The sequence below is a fragment of the Myotis davidii genome, unplaced genomic scaffold, assembly GCF_000327345.1.
Source record: "Myotis davidii unplaced genomic scaffold, ASM32734v1 scaffold557, whole genome shotgun sequence".
NCBI lineage: Eukaryota > Metazoa > Chordata > Mammalia > Chiroptera > Vespertilionidae > Myotis > Myotis davidii.
Genome location: NW_006289557.1, coordinates 323,671 through 343,678, shown reverse-complemented (window position 1 = coordinate 343,678; position 20,008 = coordinate 323,671). Strand labels below are relative to the sequence as shown.

Below are 20,008 nucleotides of genomic sequence, written 5' to 3'. Positions count from 1 at the left end.
GGTTTCTAACTCTCTATCCCCTCTCCCTGCCTCTCTGTAAAAAATCAATAAAATATATTTTTTTAAACATTAAAAAGCATGAAAATGAAATGAAAAATTATTTAAAAAATAAAGTATGGAGAACTCAATCAACAGTGAAGAAGTGGCAGTGTGTGCAGACTACTCAGTAAGTACGTGGTAAGGGAGAGAGTCTTTTATTTTTTAAGGACCAAGGGACATCTGTTTGTAGAAATGGAACACAAAGTGAAGAAACAGGAAAGAAAAATAAAATAGCAAGTAGAGTCAATAAAAGCTGCTGTTTTAATTATGTTTTTATTCTTTATGGGGTATCTTTGGGTTAATATAACTGTATCTTAGAAAATTCAGAAAAAAGCGGTCCTGGAAAAAAGAAATGTAGACAGTTTAGTCTCTTTCCCCAGTAACATAAGAGTAGAGGGATAGATTTTAAACCATAGCAAACACCCAGAAGTCTCATTTGGCTGTGTAAATTTCATGTAATACTAATATGTCCTTTTCTGTTACTGTCCCAGATACAATCACTCCTCAGGCAACCAGTAATAATTGATGTGCTTAAATTAAGCCTTACCTGAAGAGCCTGGTCAATAGAGGCAACTGGATGCAACATGATGAATAATATGAAAACATACAAAATAATCACAGACAAAACAAAAAGATCTGAAAAAGAAAGTAGCACAATTAAATTAGAAAGTTCCTTTATATAAAAAGGCATATAATAACTCGTACACTGTCAATTCTGTTAGTTCTAAATTTGATTGTGAATACTGAATGTTGCTATTTAGGTTGCTTAAGTATATAAAGTATGCTCTATATTACTTCCTAGAGTATGATACATTACTTAGGACCAAAGTATTCATTTATGTGATGTAAAAATAAACAGCATTTAAAAAACTAAGAGACCTTTATGAAAATTTGTATTTCTCCCAGATAAACAGCTACTTTGTAAGATAATCAAGCCAGTCATAACTCACAAATAAGAAACTAGACTATTTATGGCAAAACGAGATCATCATTTAAACATGTATGCAATGACAATTATTGTTGATTGTACTAGTAAAAATGCTGAATAACATTTATTCTCAGTATTAGATACATTATAATCCTAAATAGAGGCATTCTAAGTTGAATGTAAGTATATTTCTGCTAGGTGAATACCACTATTTCATTGACTTCTGTGAAAGTATTTCCACAGAAAATGTTAAAACCTAAAAAGTGAGCTGATTGCCATAACTGGTTTGGCTCAGTGGATAGAGCATCCGCCTGCAGACTGAAGGGTCCCAGGTTCGATTCCGGTCAAGGGCATGTACCTTGGTTGCGGGCACATCCCCAGTAGGGGGTGTGCAGGAGGCAGCTGATCGATGTTTCTCTCTCATCGATGTTTCTAACTCTCTATCCCTCTCCCTCCCTCCCTGTAAAAAATCAATAAAATATACTTTTTAAAAGAGTGAGCTGATTTATTATGTTAACTGTGGGTTACCCCTATGGCTTGCTATGATAGCTAGGAATAGTAAATCCCACCCAGTAGTACTTTGTATCACTTTCCCAACTTCAAAAATAAAACTTTCTGTCCTAACCAGTTTGGCTCAGTGGATAGAGCATCGGCCTACAGACTGAAGGGTCCCAGGTTCGATTCCGGTCAGGGGCATGTACCTTGGTGGCGGTCAAATATATTTAAAAATAAATAAAATAAATAAAACTTTCTGCTCATGGCCCTCTTGTTAACTATGTGCTTACATAATGAGCCATGAGAGAGGCTCAGAAATTTCCCAACTACATTGATAGCCCTCAACCTTTTATCTCTTTTTTCTTTGGTCTGAATATTTAGTTATAAGTTCCTACTTGAGGTCAGCTTCAAATCTAGGACCATGTATAACCAAAACTTTATCATGAAGCTTGGGTTCATGATATTGTTTTATATATACATATATACTGTTTTATAATACACTAGAGCAGTGGTCAACCTTCCTAATGCCGTAACCCTTTAATAGAGTTCCTCATGTTGTGGTGACCCCCAATCATAAAAGTATTTTTGTCGCTACTTCATAACTGTAATTTTGCTACTGTTATGAATCGTAATGTAAATATCTGCTATGCAGGATGTATTTTCATTGTTACAAATTGAACATAATTAAAGCATAGTGATTAATCACAAAAACAATATGTAGTTTATATGGCCCACTGGCTCCTAATTGATCACCTGCCTGCCTGCCTGGTCACCCCTAACCACTCCCCCGCCAGCCTAATAGATGCCTAACTGCTCCCATGCCGGCCTGATTGCCCCTAACTGCCCTCCCCTGCTGGCCATCTTGTGTCCACATGGGGGCAGCCATCTTGTGTGTTGGAGTGATGGTCAATTTGCATATTACCTCTTTATTAGATAGGATAAGTTATTGGGGTCAGTTAAAGAAAAAGTGTTTAAAAAATGCCAGTTGGAAATACACAAACACATAAACTAAAAAATAAAAACCCAAAAAAGGACAAAAAGATATGTCAGACTACAAATGCCAAAGAAAAATGTGGAGACAGAAGTTTTGTTTCAATAAAGTAACAGCCCATATTAAATACTTTTTAAATCCTATTGCATTTTCACAAACAATAAGCAAAAACAGATCTGCAATCTAGTTCCTGGAATGTTGCAAAAGGAAAAATTTTACTCAGGCTCAGAAACTTTTTACATCCACCTCAACACTGCTTCTCAAATGTTCATGTCTTTCTCCTGGAGCAACCCCCTTTGATCACACCTCTAAAACTCTGCCAAGATCTCCAAGCGAAGGAGAAAATAAATAACTGAATCTTTCCTCTGCTTAGCCAGGGGAGAAAAAGAGTCACTAATCAAAGGAATTTGACAGGGGAGGTGGGTAGCTGGCAGATTTAGATAACCACCCAAATGAAAAGACCAAGATGATTTCAACTAAGAATAGAAAAATCAGGTATTCATTTGAGAGGTAAGAGTTTTCAGTGGACTACGCTCTCAGCCCCTGGCTTCTCCTGGCCCTGTAGCTTTCTTAGTAATTCTATCGGAGTGCAAGTAATACTCTTCACCAGAAGATAGCTATTAAAACAAATTCTGTGTTGTGTGGTGATTAAGGGTCAGGGGAGAATGTTCCTTAAGTTAAAGATTTAGATTGTTTTACATTCTGCCACAAAGCTATGTAAATACTAGCAAGTCATTCAGCATCAAATTATTTTAACTAGAAAATGGGGATATAATGAGAAACCCATAGGAAAGAGTAGATTTAAGTACTTAAAATGCAATGTAATATGTAAACTCAAGTTACTATTAAATATGTCCCAGTTTATGGCATCACAGATTTGTTAATGACACCAGATCGTTTTGATAGAATATGACACCAAAGTAAGGCACCATAAAGGATTTCCTTCATAGTCCTTTTTGACTCAAAAACAAAACCTTACATAGAGTAAAAAAGCCCACAAACCTTATGGCAGAAAGATGTGACTTTGGGTGGAGAGCAGACGATGCAGTATGCAGATGATGTGTTATAGAGTTGTACATTTGAAATCTTTATGGTTTTATTCACCCATGTCACCCAATAAAGTAAGTAAAAAATAAACAAACAAAAATTTTTAATGCTATGGAAGAAAAGTCTACAAGTCTCCATTCTATTGGCCCCTTCTGCAGGATGCAAAGGTGACAGAAGTGAAGAAATCCACGTGAACATTGGCTATACCCATGTCAAAAATGAAGAACAGACAACTGTGCTGTGTAGACCACCCAGAAGGAAAGTATAACACCCTCTGTTCCTGCTTCTAATTGAAACTTTTATGTAAAAATAAAAGTTGCAGCCAGAAGTAATCGGTTATGAAAACCAGGAATATTCAGAACTGGTGGCTTTAATTTTAAACTTAGGGTGGCAGCTACCAGGAGAATAAAACAGACAGTAAACATCTAGATCACTAGGTTTATTCTATTTATGGATATCTCTTTTACTTTGAAAAGACAATTTTAACTCTACTCTTCTTACATTATTTTTAAAGAAGGTAAGCAGTATGGGTATCACAGTAAATGCCAAACTTACAATTCTTGTAGCAAGGTTGCCTGAAAGGTTTTCCTTTTGAAAAGGCAATTGCCACTATGAGGTACTGAAAACTGGAGATAAAAAACACTGTGGTATTTTCATAATTTTGTATATTATGTGGATCATCTTCGGTTTCATTGTACAAATGTGAAAAATTCCCATATAGGCTTCCTGTTGTATTACAAGCACTGAAACATACAAAACAAATTTTACGTTACTAAACACAATACCAATTGCACAAAAGAAACCAATTCTACCTTACTTGCCTTGATTATCATAAAATAAATAGAAATAAGGTATATAGCAAAAGACCCAACAATATTAAGGTTAAGTTATATAAAACAGGTAGAAGAACATTAAGGGTTTTTTCAATTTAGTCACATTCCAATAAGTTAAAAAATTAGAAGAAACCTCATTACTTAATAAACCCCTCTCACTTTTTAAATTTGGGGAGTAATTTTAGCATAGTAATGGTAAACTGACCTTGGGTTTGACCTTAGCTCTATAATTTTTTAGCTATCACTAAGGAAATATTTAATTTCTGAGCCTGTGTCCCAACCTGCAAGTGTGGACACCACTTGCTCATTCAGAGGGTGACTGTGGGAAATGAGTATGATAGGGTGTATACATGCCCAGCAAAGCACTTGGCACTGAAGCCCTCAATATTTTCCAGCTATGGCTCTCTCATCTCTACTTCCAGGTGAGCAGAACTGGCAAACAAAGAACTAAATATAAGAAGTCCCCAATATCCATCACTAAAACATCAGCTATAATAAGCATTGTTAAATTATAACAAAATCTGCTACAGACACAGAACTTAGACACAGAACCTACACAGAACCTAGAGACAGAAGAACTTCGCTGGAGAGAACATGGCAAAAGATCCTGGACAGAAACTGGCCACAGAACCTAGAGACAGAACCTAGAGACAGAACATGGCAAAAGATCCTGGACAGAAACTGGGAACAGAACCTAGAGACAGAACCTAGCAAGAGAACCTGGCTGAAGATCCTAGAGACAGAACCTGGCTACAGAACCTGGATGGAACATGGCAAGAGAACCTGACTAGAACCTGGTGACTGAACCTGGCTGGAGAACCTAGCGAGGGAACATGGCTACAGAACCTGGCTACAGAACTTCGCTGGAGATCCTGACCAGAACTTGGCTAGAGATCCTGGCTAGGCTGCTGATCAACTGAATGCTGTCTCCGTGTCATTCCTTCTTCGCTGACTCCGTCCACGCCTATGGGGAACCACTGGACCTGCTGGGGTTGGACCCCAGCAATTTTTCATTATTTCATTGCTCCCCCCATCCCTTAGCTTTGTTTGTTTACTATTCTTTTAGAGGTCACTCAAGACTTTTAACATGATTCCTTGATTAAAATTTTAATATGAATAAAAAAAAAATCTGCTACAAATCTGGAAAATTTCTTGAGAACAACCCCATCTATTCCTTTTCATATGCAGTGTTTATATGTACATACTAGAGGCCTGATGCACGGATTCCCTCAGCCTGACCTGCAGGAATCAGGCCGAAACCAGCTCTCCAACATTCTCCAAGGGGTCCCAGATTGTGAGAGGGTGCAAGCCAGGCTGAGGGACCCCACTGGTGCACAATTGGGGCCAGGGGAGGGGTCGCGGGAGGGCTCCAGGGTGTATCCAGCCTGTCTTGCCCAGTCCCAATTGGCCAGACCCCAGCAGAGAGCTAACCTACCAGTCGAAACGTCAGCACCCTGGTGGTCAGTGTACGTCATAGTGACTGGTGGAACGGCCGGAAACTTAGCATATTAAGCTTTTATATATATAGATAAGCAAACAGTAATATTATGTTTCTAAAGCTTTAAAGAAAGTAATCTCCCTCAATCAAGCAAAATAAATGTGCGCATCTGAAAATTTAAATCTACAAAATTACCTTAAGTGAATAGTTTTTATGTTTAATTAATTAAAATGATGTTGTCATGTTTTGTGAACTGTAGAATACTCTACCCATAAACAAATAATACTTAAAAAAAGAATTTGTTTTAAAATGCTATTTCCTAAAATGGGGTTAGAAAAGTTAGAAGCACCAACATTCAGGGTTTAGAAGAGGCCCAAGTATTTAATTTCAACTTTCTAATTTTACAGATAAAGAAAGCAAAGCTCAGTAGCAAATTAAGAAACTGGTCCAATGTCCCCATCTTGGTAGTGATTATTAAGATCTTGCCAGACTGTCTTCCTACACACAGAAGAAATTTATCATGATACAGTCATGATATAAATCATTTAAGTGTTTAATTAAGCTGCATGCAAAAATCTATATATATAAAAGCCTAAATGACCAGTTGACTGATTGGTTGCTATGACATGAACTGACCACCAGGGGGCAGACACTCAACATAGGAGCTGTGTCCCCTGATGGTCAGTGTGCACCCACAGTGGGAGCGCTGCCCAGCTCACTGAAGGGCGCCAGACGCGGGGCTCATGGCTGGCTGCCACAGCCCAGAGACTGCAGTGGAGCATCAGCGAGCCTACTAAGCAGCAGCAGATGCGGCGGGGCCGGGATGAGCAGGAGCGGCAGGCAGGAGCAGCAGGCGGCATTGGACTGCTGGTTTTGGCCCAATACCTGCAGGCCACGCCGAGGGGCCCCATCAGTGCATGACTCTGTGCACCAGGCCTCTAGTTCTTATATAAAAACTTAGACTTATTCTTACATGTATGAATGTTACACATACTTCACACAGTCTTCGAAATGGACTAACCAACTTACTCTGAATGTGGATGCCATATTTCATACCAAGGTTGCCGCTTGACCCAAAAAAACCCCAAAGACTGAAATCCAATGCTGATGATGATCTGAGACAAAACGGAGAAGAGAAGGGCCCCCGATATGAGACCTGAAGGTGGTCTTTGTGCCACAAGTTCCTTCCAGGCAGGATTTAAACTCACTACATTAGAAGAAAAAGATGAAAGGTTTATTGCTTGTTGCTCAATCAATTTGTCACTATAAAATGCATAATCAAATTCATTTAGAAACTTAAAAAATTTGTTTTTGACAACTACAATTAAAATAATACAATTTCTTCCTCATAAGACATTAACAAAGGTTTGAAGCAAAATAAACAAAACAGTAACATAAAAAAGGCTTTGTTTGTTTATTAAGGTGTTACCCACTGAGTTTCTCCACTGTTAAGTCTCTCTTTTTTTAGTTTGTTCATAAATAATATGTATAATAAGACTATGTAAAATTCCTGTCCCACATCAAATTACATTCACTAGTATTTTTCGGGTTATTTTGAGAGAGAGAGAAAGAGAGAGAGGGGGGGAGGGAGAGAGAGAGAAAGAGAGAGAGAGAGAGAGCTAGCCATGTCCAAACCCACAGTGTGCTGAACTGATTGGGAAGAAGAAAATTTGTCAAATTTTAAAATCACAAAAATAGACCTGAGAGAGAGAGAAAGAAAGAAAGAAAGAAAGAAAGAAAGAAAGAAAGAAAGAAAGAAAGAAAGAAAGAAAGAAACATTGATCAGTCACCTCGTATGTGCCCTGATCGGGACAGAACCCACAACCTTTTTGTGGTGTACAGGACAACGTTCCAATCAACTGAACCACCCTGCCAGGGCTCATTCACTGATTTTTAGCATTCATTAGATTGTCTATGATGTATTATGATAGAATTGTACACCTGAAACCTACAATTTTATTAACCAATTCATCCCAATAAATTTAATTAAAAAATGGTCTAAATAAGTCATTCTCAACCAACATGATTTTGCCACTCAGGAAACATTTGACAATGTCTGCAGATACTTTTGGTTGTCACAACTGGAAGAGTGTTACAGGCACCTAGTTGGATAGAGGCCAGAGATGCTGGTAAGCATCCTACAATGCACAGAATAATCCGCAACAACAAAAAATTATTTGGCCTAAAATGTCAATAAAACTGGGAAGGTTCTTTCCATGATTTAAGTCCATCATTTCATTTATTCATTTATGTATTCATTCATTCATTGACTGCCTGCCAGTATGAACTAAATTTTTATTTGATTAAATGAGTCAGATCCTATTACCATTACTATTTATTTTTATTATTATTATTTTTGTAGTTGTTAATCCTCCTCACCCAAGGATATGTTTCCATTGATTTTTTTTTTTTTTTAAGAGAGAGAGTGGGAGGTGGAGAGACAGAGAGAAACATCAATGTGAGAGAGTCACATCGATAGGTTGCCTCCCGCATGCACCCCAACCAGGGCCGGGGATCAAGCCTGCAACTGAGGTATATGATCTTGACCAGAATTGAACCCAGGACCCTTCAGTCCATGGGCCGATGCTCTATCCACTGAGCCAAACCGACTAGGGTCATTATTATTTATTTTTATGTGAACATCACCAATTCATAGCCTGAGTCTAACTACACTATAATGCACAAAGCCATATAATTGGTATATCTTCTTTCATAAATATCAATATCAACAGATGCCAAAAAAAGGCTAATGTAATATTCCGACTAAAGAAGACTAAAGAGACATGATAATTACATGAAGTTTGTGAGCCCTGATAAGACCTAAGCTAGGGGACTAGGAAAAAAGATAGGTATAAAAGGACATTGTTGGGCCATAGCTGGTTGCTCAGTGGATAGAGAGTCAGCCTGCAGACTGAAAGGTCCCAGGTTCGATTCAGGTCAAGGGCACACGCCTGGGTTGTGAGCTCAATCCCCAGTATGGGGTGTGCAGGGGGCAGCCGATCAATGATTCTCTCTCATCATTGATGTTTCTATCTGTCTCTCCCTCTCCCTTCATCTCTGAAATCAATAAAAATATATTTTAAAAAATCTATACTAATAAGAGGATAATATGCTAATTAGATTGGACATCTTCCAGACAAAGCCACGGGGCAGGGGCCGAGGCAGAGGTGGTTAGTTGCAATCAGGCCAGCAGGGGAGAACAGTTAGGGGTGACCAAGACGGCAGGGGAGGGCAGTTAGGAGCGACCAGGCGGGCAGAGGAGGGTAGTTAGTGATGACCAGGTCAGTAGGGGAGGGCAGTAAGGGGGTGATGATCAGGCCGGCAGGAGAGGGTAGTTAGGGGTGATCAGGCAGGCGAGCAGTTAGGAGCCAGCAGTCCTGGATTGTGAGAGGTATGTCCAACTGCTGGATTGGAGAGGGTGCAGTCCGGGCTGAGGGACACCCCGCCCCCACCCTGGCTCATGCACGAATTTTTGCACTGGGCCTCTAGTATGATTATAAAAGGGCATTGTTGGGACATATGACAAAACCTGAATACCTGCTGTGGATTAGATACTATTTTATCCATGCTAAATTTCCTGATCTTTACAACTGTTTTTAATTATACAATATAAGAGAATGGCTTTGTTTTTCGGCAATATATACTAAAATATTCAGGGGCAAAGGGGCATAATAATACAAACTTATTCTCAAATATTTCAAAAAAGAGTGGAGAGAGAATAAAATAAATGGGGCAAAACATAAGCAACTGGTAATAAAAGGCAACATTAACAGGAAATCTGGAGAGGTATGCAGTGTTACAATTGTTGATGTAAATTTACCAAAGTTTAACAAGTCACATTAGAATTTCATAGGCTTTCAAATCACTAACAAAATACTCACTTGTAAATACCACTACCAAAATGATTGCCAGATCAATGAAGAGAAACTGGAAGTCTCCTAGGTTACTTAAGACCTACAGAAGTAATTTTTTAAAACAAATTTAGTTTTCAGGAACAATTACCATTTTTCTCTGGTTTTAGTGCCCCCCCCCCCCCAGCCCCAACCCCAATGATTACTACTAAATGACACTTGGACCTGCTTGAAAAGTGAAATACATTTGCCTTTCGAATCAGTGAAATACAACATATTTGCAAACATTCAAATTAATATGTTAATATATAAGGCATCTCCTAACAATTCAAATCAATAAAAATCTTTTAAAGCTTTTTTTGGCAAAAAGAAAACACAAACTTTTACTCACAATATTCAATATTCTTGAAAATTAGTATCTTGAAGCTTCCTTAATATCTAACAACATCCCTCCTGATACTTTCTACAAATGATAAAAAAGTATAGTTTCACAAAGACTCCTTGGGATGTCACCAATGTTCACTTAGAGATATATCTAAAGTGAGATCGCTTTCAGGATAAAATCTGACAGAGTACTTATGGACACCACTATTTAAGCTTTTTCTCCAAATTCATAATATCCTCCAACTATTGCTGAAACACCTTTTCTCATTCCGGCCTTTTCCTGTAAATATATAGCAAAATTAACTACAATTCTGAAATATGTCACAGCTTATTTAAAAGAATTCTAGAAAAGATGTCCAATCTGTGCTCAAGGCAAAAAAGTATACACTCATCTTTTATTCACAAGGTTCAACCACAGCTGTCAGCCTTGAGGAAAATGATATTCCATATTAATGAGATTTTTCAATCTGCTACACAAAACATAGTAAAACTAAAGAAAAGTTTATAACTGCTAATTATGTAAATTCCATAATTAATGCATGCATTCAAAATCAAACACATTGCTCATATCTTAATTTAAATGTCTTACTTAATGTCTAAGGATAAGCAATATCAGTACTCACGGAATACAGTAGAGTAACACTGAAGTATTGTATAATGCTGTACAAAGCCATAAATTTAAACACACAGAAGGAAGTCATTAAAGCAGCACGGCCTTCCCTGTGAAAACAAATGTTGGCATGTGAATAAAGGCATTTCAAACTCCTCCTCCAAACCACAATTATATCTTGACAGATGAATATTAACATTCAACCGCTACAATAAAGCACACTTCTACCCAAAGAACTAAGCCAAAGCAGAACTGGAAGAGATGAGGAGTAACAATCAATCTGTTGCTAATAAATAACAGATCAAATATACCAAAACACCATAAAAACAAATTCGTATTACTTTCTGTGATCATTTCCCCCCCATATTATTAAAGCAAGCTACAAAGAGACAATAGGAAATTTTTAATTTGTCCTACCTGATGAGGTTTGGCACACAGGAAATACTAGGAGTTTTGGAGGTAAAGGGAGATGCCACTGAAGCCTCGAGCTCTGATAAAGAAATGCCTCCATGTGCCCTCTTTAGAGCCTAAAAGTTAGAAAAAGAAAACTGGTAACATCCTCTGAATGTGACTTAGGCTAGCAGGGGTAGGGAACCTTTTTTCTGTCAAGGGCCATTTGGATATTTATAACATCATTCAAGGGTCATACAAAATTATCAACTTAAAAATAGCCTGCTATATTTGGTCAAACATTTCATTAAATCACCCCTAATGCTTTGGCAGGACCAGACCAAATGATTTCGCAGGCCTTATATGACCTGCGTGCCCGATGTTCCCCACCCCTGGGCTAGAGAAAGAATTATAAATTACAAAAATTATACTTACACCACAATCATTTGCACCATCACCACACATCCCAACAAAGTAACTGGGGAAGAAAAATTATGTTAAGATTTTGATTAATTTCCTAAAAGGCACAATATTTAAGATTTCTCTAATACAATAGTATGAAGAGCTAAGAAACCAAGATTCCCCCCAGTGAAACAAATTAATCTTTTCATTACAGTGATCACAGGCATGTTGCTTTGCATCAGCCTGCATGTCAGATAACCTGGGTATTGTCCAATTTCTGTCATAAGATGGACAAATCACTTTATCATTTTAACATCTCAATTTCCTAATCTTTAGAGCAAAGTACTTGGGCTTGTACAGCCTTTAGCACACTTACTTTTAAGGCTATCAGTAAAGAGTTCTCCCTTAAAAACTTGAAACATATTTATTTACTAAAACTATAAAGTCACTTCCATCAAACTGAGATGAATGAACTCTACCTCATACATATGACCTGGAAAAGAAACTGTAGATATTGTACTTTAGCTGCAAGAGCCGACATGAGCACATAAGCCCCTTTTAAATAGAGACTTAAAGTTATCGCTTACCTACCTCACAGGGGATAATAATATATACATGAAATATTAGTTACTTTTCTGGGTTTGAAAATGAACTACAATTCACTAAAAAACAAAACAAAAAAAACACACCGCACACCCCAATACTTACTCTACATTTTGCAATGCTTCTATTAATTGTGTCTTCTGATCAGGTGCCATACGAGCAAATACAGTGCCATGCAACATCAACTGGAAAAAATATGAATTTCTTTAAAATTCTGGTTACAATGTATTTATGTGAACACATACATAAACCCAAATAACTAACCTTTGGAACAAGGTCTTGAAAATGCTCCAGTATCACTGAAAATGATTTTCCATTCATTGCAAAATGATAACGAGACACCTGAAGATCCTCTAAGCTATCGTGGACTGATTTAATTGGAATTGCCTGTGTATACAACATTCAAAATAATATTTAGGAAGCCAAACCAAGTAACGCTACCTTATTTTAAATATATCTGATCCAAAACTAATTTTTTTCATTTGATATTTTACACAAGACATTGAAAGTTTAACATTTATTGAAAGTAGAGGGAAAATCAATTTTAAGGGGATGAACCTATCTATATGTTTCTTAAGAAAACAAACATACACACACACACACAAACATAAGGAAGGCTAAGTATCAGCTTCAATTTGAAATGATCCATGAACTGAATATTTTGGCCTACCTTCACCATTTATCACTACTTTTAAAATAGGATAAATCTTTGGGATTCTTATACTTTAAAAGTGCGCTTCTCAACTTTGTCTAACTATCAAAATTTAAAGCACTGAGATTCCTGGATCTAACGAATCAGAAGCCCAGGCTTCTGTTTCTGTTTACTTTTTGCTTTGTTAAATTTGAATGCACATTTTACTTTTTTAGACTAAATTAAAACATGCAAGCTTCAAAGAGAAAAATTCATCTTGACATTACCTCCGAGTCAACTGCTGATGAATTACTGCACTGTGTTAGAGTGTCTGCATAATGCCAGTTTATTTTGGCAACTTTTCCATCCTTTGGAGGTAATGCTTCAGCAATAATAACTTTATCCTGAGGTAGTATCATTCCACAGTCTCTGGCCACAGAGACAGCAGTCAACATGTTGTCACCTAATTTTCAAAATATTGAAAACACATTAAAATTAAAACATAAATGGATTAACCAACAAGTGCTTATTGAAAATCTACTATAGACCCTACCACTGGACTAGGCAAAATGAAGATAATGTTTAAAATAAAATAATCAGGACATACTTATCAAAGGAAGCCTTAAATAATGCAAGCACATATATACTAAACAGTCAGAACATTCTCACTCCCAATTTTTAAAACCAAATACATTCTCTTTCTTTTTTATTTTAACCCTCACCTGAGGATATGTTTTTATTGATTTGAGAGGGTGGGTAGCGGGAGGAGGAGGAGGACGGGGAGGAGAAAAGGAAGGAGGAGGAGGAGGAGAGAGAAACATCAATCAGTGCCTCTTGTACTTGGCCTGAGGGAGGAAAGAACCTGCAATTTAGGTATATGCCCTCACCTGGAATCAAATCTACAACATGTTGGTGCACAGGACAACGTTCCAACCAACTGAGCACCAAGCCAGGGCCATTCTCAATCTTTGAGTCATTCACTAGTAGCACCTGCCACAGTGCTACATACAGAGCAAGCGCTCAATAAATATTTTTTGAAACAACCTAGGAGTGACCGGTGATCTGTTTAAGAATACTAGAATAGTATCACAGGAAAGAAAGAATGAATTACAAAAGCAAAATTACACAGAACTAAAAGATAAGCAAGGTAGTAAGAATATAATCTTTACAAGATGTAAAGAGAACAAAGACAGACAACTTCTCAGCCATGAGAAAAAAGAAGAGCAGCACTGTAAAGGATAGGTTCAAGAGAAGAAAATACTAGCTTACAAGAGAAGCTGACAAAGGTCTTGGGAGCCCACTGCTATCAGACTGAAGGGCAATATTATTTTTTTCCCCAACTCCTACACACTATTTCCAAGGGTGTCTTCCAGTGATCAGACAGACCCCTTAGGACAACGAAACCATAGTCAGTCATGGTAGAGACAGAGGGGAAAGAGATACAGAGATAGAAAGTGCCTTGAAGCAGTCATTAAAACCAAAAATTGCTAGGAAGATAATAAATTTAGTTACTTCAGCTGTATAGTAACAACTATGCTATCAGATGAATCTCAGAGTCTAAAACATAATTCTAGTAGAGCAAACAAATGTACAAATATCTAACACAGAGCAAGGCACAATAAGTGCTATAAGAAATATATGATTACAGAGAGATAAAAAGAAGCAGAGGTTAAAATTTTATGGTGTGCCCTTTATTATCTTACTATACCAGTGATGGCGAACCTTTTGAGCTCGGCGTGTCAGCATTTTGAAAAACCCTAACTTAACTCTAGTGCCGTGTCACATATAGAAATTTCTGATATCTGCAACCATAGTAAAACAAAGACATATTTTTGATATTTATTTTATATATTTAAATGCCATTTAACATAGAAAAATCAACCAAAAAAATGAGTTCATAGGTTCGCCATCACTGTACTATACTTTCTATCAACAGAATTTGTTAGACTTCAAAATCATAGTACCAAGTTAACTTACACCTAAAAAAAAAAAATTCAAAGCTGAAATAGGGCAATGCAGGATGGAGCCACAATATAATATACTTTTATAACCAATTGGTCATCTGTTAATATATTTTGAACTCTAAGAGTCACACTCAAATTTTTCTGAGTCATTTTATAAAGTCTAACCTGTGACCATGACAGTGCGAATGTTGGCTTTATGCAAATCTTCAAGTACTGCAGGGGTTTCTCGCTTTAATTTGTTCTGCATTATAATTAATCCCATAAAATCCATGTTGTTTTCAATGGCATCTCTGCAGAAAAAGAAATTTTAGCACGTAATGGTATAGTCAAGTGAACGGGCTATTTTCTCATTATATTGATAAAGCAATTTAAAATACCCAAATATTATAAATTAAGACATTTTATAGGCAGAACAATGCTCATATGTGTATGTTTATGAATTCAATATCTTAAAAAAAAATTAAGCCTGGAAAAAAAATTCCCAAGAAATACATTGAAATTAAATTTTACCCTCTTAAATGCAGGAATATAAGAATCATGTATAGTTAGTTGGCTCTCCACATCCCCAGGGGAGTCCTAGAACCAATTCCCACACAGATATCAAGGGACACTGTATTCCTTTGTAAGACACTAAAAACACATAGTGCTAAGGAATGTTCATCTTATATCCTACTCACCAACTGAACAAGCATAAATAAATCTATTTTTTACCATCCCACACACAACATACCCTAACTTAAATGTTGAGAGAAAGGGGAAAAAACTGTCCCGTAAGTACATTTGATACAATTATACTACATTCATTATCAAATTTTTGATGAATTTTTATAAAACTCTTGATCCTTGAAGTGGGATGTAAGAAGCATTAGCAATCCAACAATGAGATCTACTTGGAATCCAGAGATAAGTCTTTTAGAATATTCATATTCAATAGTTAAAGATGTTATTCCTTCAAATAGTTATCTATAATGCACCAAGTACTACAGAAATCGTTGGGATGTCAAAGATAAAAAGGTATGATAAATACTCTTCAATATGTTTTTTGGGGAAACAGACAAGCAAGCAAAACAGAAAATAATAGGCACGTCAGCATTATAATGTACATGAAGTCTGTTCAGCGATAGTTGTGTTAAGAAATCTCAAGCTAAATCAGAGAAATACTTTTTTCAATAGAGAAAGGGGGCTTGAGGTTAGGGACTAAAATTTCACACTTGCAATAACCAAGTGGTTTTTCTACACAAAATTCAACAATTATAGGCCCTTTACATAGCTATAAACCTCAATATCTTTGAAATATAATTCAGAACAAGGAGTGTTAAAGGTATTAAAGAACAGTTAGGAAACTTACTACAAATGATATTACTGGTGATAGTAGGAGAAACAAGCCTTGAACCTGAAAATGCATTTCAAAGCACAAAGCTTTACAAATGTGAAACTACTAGATCAAGAATACTGCAGCCATTTTCCTACAAGATACTAGCCATTTCTGGCTTTAAGTGGTTTCCTAACTTTCCTAAGATACAGGTCATGGAAATTTTGTCCTCTAATTAATGAATACTACAATATTTAATTCAAGATATAAAGATTCAAGCTGTTAGAGAAATGCCAGAACCTATTCCCAGAAGTTAGAATGGACACAGAGAAGATTGAAGGATGAGGATGAAGGGAAGCAGAGAGAGAAGCTGATAAAGAATAGTGTATTCTGGGCAGAAGGAATAGCCCATCCAAGGGCATGGAAGGATGTCTGAATAGAACAGGCTCAAGAACTATAGGCAATTCAACAGTTAGTCCTTAGGAGGGAACTAGCAAAAGGTGAAGCTGTAGAGACAAAAAAGAGCCTAATATGCCCTTCGCAGGAATCGATATAACATTTTACATTTTGGCTCTCAATCATGTATATGCATCATTTCATTTGGTTATCAGTTTGTTTTTTAATCACAAGTTGCCAACAGCACTTTATTTTTTCTTTTCCAACATCCTGTTCTGCAGCTTCATTGGCTCTTTTTGCCTGGATGCCAAAGAGCCAGGCATTGGTACAGGCCATGAAAAGACTGGCAAAAGCCTTGAAGTTCTCCTCCCTCTGTGATGACCCTGGCTTTCTTTCTCCTTCTTGTAGACATTCCGTATGGGCATGACTGGTCTGGTCAGCTGGGTAGCCCATTTGAGTTCTTCAGAACTGTCTCCCTTCCTAGGGGTCAAAGGCTTCCTGAGGAAGAGTATGAGCTTGGAGCGGTACTCCTTCAGCCGCTGCACGTTGGCCTGCAGGGAGTGGACTTGTTCCGCCGCCTCGGATCCACCGAGATCCCAATGGTCCCGGCCACCATTTTGTGGATTTCAGCCACCCTTAACTCTTCCAAGCTGAAGGCCCTTCTGGCGTGGGTGCCAAACGGTGGGGCATCTCACTATGGGTCGGATAGGTCTGGACTCAGGGCAAGGGGCAATGGGGCGCCGGGCCTTGCGTCTGTGGATCTTCTGCGCCAGCTGATTAAACCACATGGCAACGCACCGCTGCCAGTCCTTGTGGAAGTGGGGCTTTAGGATCATGCCATTTCGGCTGGGCGCCATGGCTGCTGCCTACAGGCCTTCTCGGAAGGAAAGCGGCCGGCAGTAAGCCACGTTTTTGGTTTTTTTTTTTCAAACATTCATGCTTAGACCACATCCCTCAAATAATGTGTTCTAGTTAGAATTCCTAATGTAGTTTTTCCTTTTAGTTAATTTGGCTGTCCATTCTACTCCTTTAGTTCTCTCTCAGAAAACATAATTGTACTACAAACACTTTTTATTTAATGTACCTGAAATAATTAGAAGTTCTAATGTCCATAATTTAACTTTTGCCCTATTGGTGAGTATTATGTTATTTGTACTATTTAAACATGAACTTACGCACATAAAATATTTTTTCAGGCTGGATTCCTAGAGCTGCACTTGCTAGGTCAAATAAGCAAATTTAAATGTTCTTCAGAACTTAATAGTGTACTAGCAATATCCTATCTAATGAAAAAGTAATATACAAATAAACCATCACTCCATGACAAAGATGGCGGCGCCTATAGCGGCTGGGGCAGGACGCTGGCGGAGCCCAGCAGGCAAGTGCGTCTGCAAGCAGCACCCAGCAGGGCCTGCTTGGATGTCGCTGTAGCAACCCACAAGCAGGCAAGCAGGGCCCGCAGGCAGCACCCAGCATGGCCTGCTTGGGGGCCACTGCAATGACCCGGGAGCAGGCAAGCGCAACCCAGCCTGCTTGGGCAGCACCCAGCAGGGCCTGCTTGCCCATCCCTGTGGTGTGGAGCAGGCAGGCCCCGCAGAGAGCAGAGAGCCACAGGGACTGGGCCCAAGCTGTCAGTAGGACATCCCCTGAGGGCTCCTGATTTGGAGAGGGTGCAGGTCAGGCTGAGGACTCCCCTCCCTCGCCCCCCTGCATGAAATTTCGTGCACCAGGCATCTAGTCCTATATAATAAAAGGCTAATATGCAGATAGACTAAACAGCAGAACAACCAAACAACCAGTAGCTATGACGTGTGCTAACCACCAGGGGGTGCGCGTGGAACATAGTGGGAGTCGGCAGCAGGCAGCAGAGCGTAGAACATGGCTGGTGTCGGTGGAGCAAGTGAGCAGGGGCACCAGACCAAGGCAGGGTGCCGGTCGCTGTCATTGGGGCGAGCCTCTGATGGTTCCTGAAAATTCTTTGCTCCCGCGCACTGCGGTCCAGCCTGGCACTTGCACCTGCTGCTGGCACCGGCCCCGCTCGCACCCACTGCAGGTGCCGATCACTCAGTGCCGTCAGTGGGTGCGAGCGGTAGCTGCCAGCCCCGATCATCCCTCAGGGCTTCTCCACCTCCCTCTGCTCCTGAGGGGCTATCAGCCACCACTTGCACCTGCTGCCAGTGCCAGCCCCACTCACACCCGCAGCCGGCGCTGGAGCCACCGCTCACTCCTGCTGCCGGCCCTAGGGTGCCGGTCGCTGTCATTGGGGCGAGCCTCTGATGGTTCCTGAAAATTCTTTGCTCCCGCGCACTGCGGTCCAGCCCAGCACTTGCACCTGCTGCTGGCACCGGCCCCGCTCGCACCCACTGCAGGTGCCGATCACTCAGTGCCGTCAGTGGGTGCGAGCGGTAGCTGCCAGCCCCGATCATCCCTCAGGGCTTCTCCACCTCCCTCTGCTCCTGAGGGGCAATTGGAGCAGCAGCTGCCACTCGCACCCGCTGACAGCATCGTCCCCACTCGCACCCGCTGACAGTGCCGTCCCCACTTGCACCCGCTGACAGTGCTGTCCCCACTTGCAACCGCTGCTGGCACCGGCCCCAATTGCTCTGTGCCATCAGCGGGTGCAAACGGGGCTGGCGCTATCAGCACGTGGGACCAGCGTGGCAGGAGTGGGGCTGCCAGCAGACAGGGGACTGGGGGCTGCGGTGGGAAGGGTCAGGAGGGGGCACTGAGGATGGGCCGAGACCTGCCCCTGTGCCCACCACAGCCTTGCGGCCCAAAGTTCCTTTCAAGGTGCACAAATTCATGCACTGGGACCATATGGCAACCAGGCCAGCAGGGAAGGGCAGTTGGGGGCATTAGGCAGGCAGGCAGGTGAGCAGTTAGAAGCCAGTGGTCCTGGATTGCGAGAGGGATGTCTGACTGCTGGTTCAGGTCCGATTGGGATCAGGCCTAAACCAGCAGTCGGCCATCCCCCAAGGGGTCCCGGATTGGAGAGGGTACAGGCTGGGCTGAGGGGCCCCCCAACTCCGTGCACAAATTTCGTGCACTGGGCCTCTATTATATATAAAAAAGCTTAAGCAACCTTTATGACCAAACGACAGGAAGTAACGGCCAACCAGTCGCTATGACATGCACTTACCACCAGGGGGCAGACGCTCAGCACAGGAGCTACCCCCTGATGGTCAGTGCACTCCCAAAGGGAGAGTGCTGCTCAGCCAGAAGCCAGGCTCCTTCCTGGCTGCCTGCCACTTGGTGCACTGCTACATCCCCCTGAGGGGTCCCAGGGCGCAGGCCAGTCTGAGGGACCCCCGCCCCCACCCATGCACAAATCCGTGCACCAGGCCTCTAGTGTTGTTATAATTTTCTCAAAACTTCACTAACACTTGTTATTATCAATCTTTCCAATTTTGTCAATCTTAGAAGAAAAGTGATGCCATAGTATGGTTTTATTTTGCAGTTCCCCAAGAACTGAAGTGTCCTATCATTTTCATGTGTTCACTGGCCATTTGTACATCTTTTTTCTGATAAGTTTGTATCATTTACCCATGTAAAAAAATTACGTTTTGTTTTCCTTCCTGATACATATCTCTGATTGTGAACTCCTCCAATAGGTGATGGGAAGCCATTTATAAGAACTCCAGGTAAGATTCTGGTAATAAGTCTGAAAGTTAAAAAGCTCTCTCTGAAGGCAGTG

The 20,008-nt window shown here is 39.9% G+C and overlaps 1 protein-coding gene and 1 pseudogene across 3 annotated transcripts in view; both read right to left on the bottom strand.

The window, feature by feature from the left end:
• ATP13A3 (ATPase type 13A3) overlaps positions 1-20,008 on the bottom strand; it is a 100,997-nt gene that overhangs the window by 19,057 nt on the left and 61,932 nt on the right. For all 3 annotated transcript variants that reach the window (XM_006761994.2, XM_006761995.2, XM_015562810.1), the window contains exons 20-30: positions 14,772-14,896; positions 12,930-13,105; positions 12,276-12,398; positions 12,117-12,196; positions 11,442-11,484; positions 11,034-11,143; positions 10,630-10,726; positions 9,653-9,725; positions 6,801-6,978; positions 4,056-4,243; positions 587-675 (exon numbers count right to left, since the gene is read on the bottom strand). In XM_006761994.2, the coding sequence (XP_006762057.1) occupies positions 587-675; positions 4,056-4,243; positions 6,801-6,978; positions 9,653-9,725; positions 10,630-10,726; positions 11,034-11,143; positions 11,442-11,484; positions 12,117-12,196; positions 12,276-12,398; positions 12,930-13,105; positions 14,772-14,896 (1,282 nt within the window). The remainder of the gene's footprint in view (positions 1-586; positions 676-4,055; positions 4,244-6,800; positions 6,979-9,652; positions 9,726-10,629; positions 10,727-11,033; positions 11,144-11,441; positions 11,485-12,116; positions 12,197-12,275; positions 12,399-12,929; positions 13,106-14,771; positions 14,897-20,008) is intronic.
• LOC102753587 lies at positions 16,510-17,240 on the bottom strand (annotated as a pseudogene).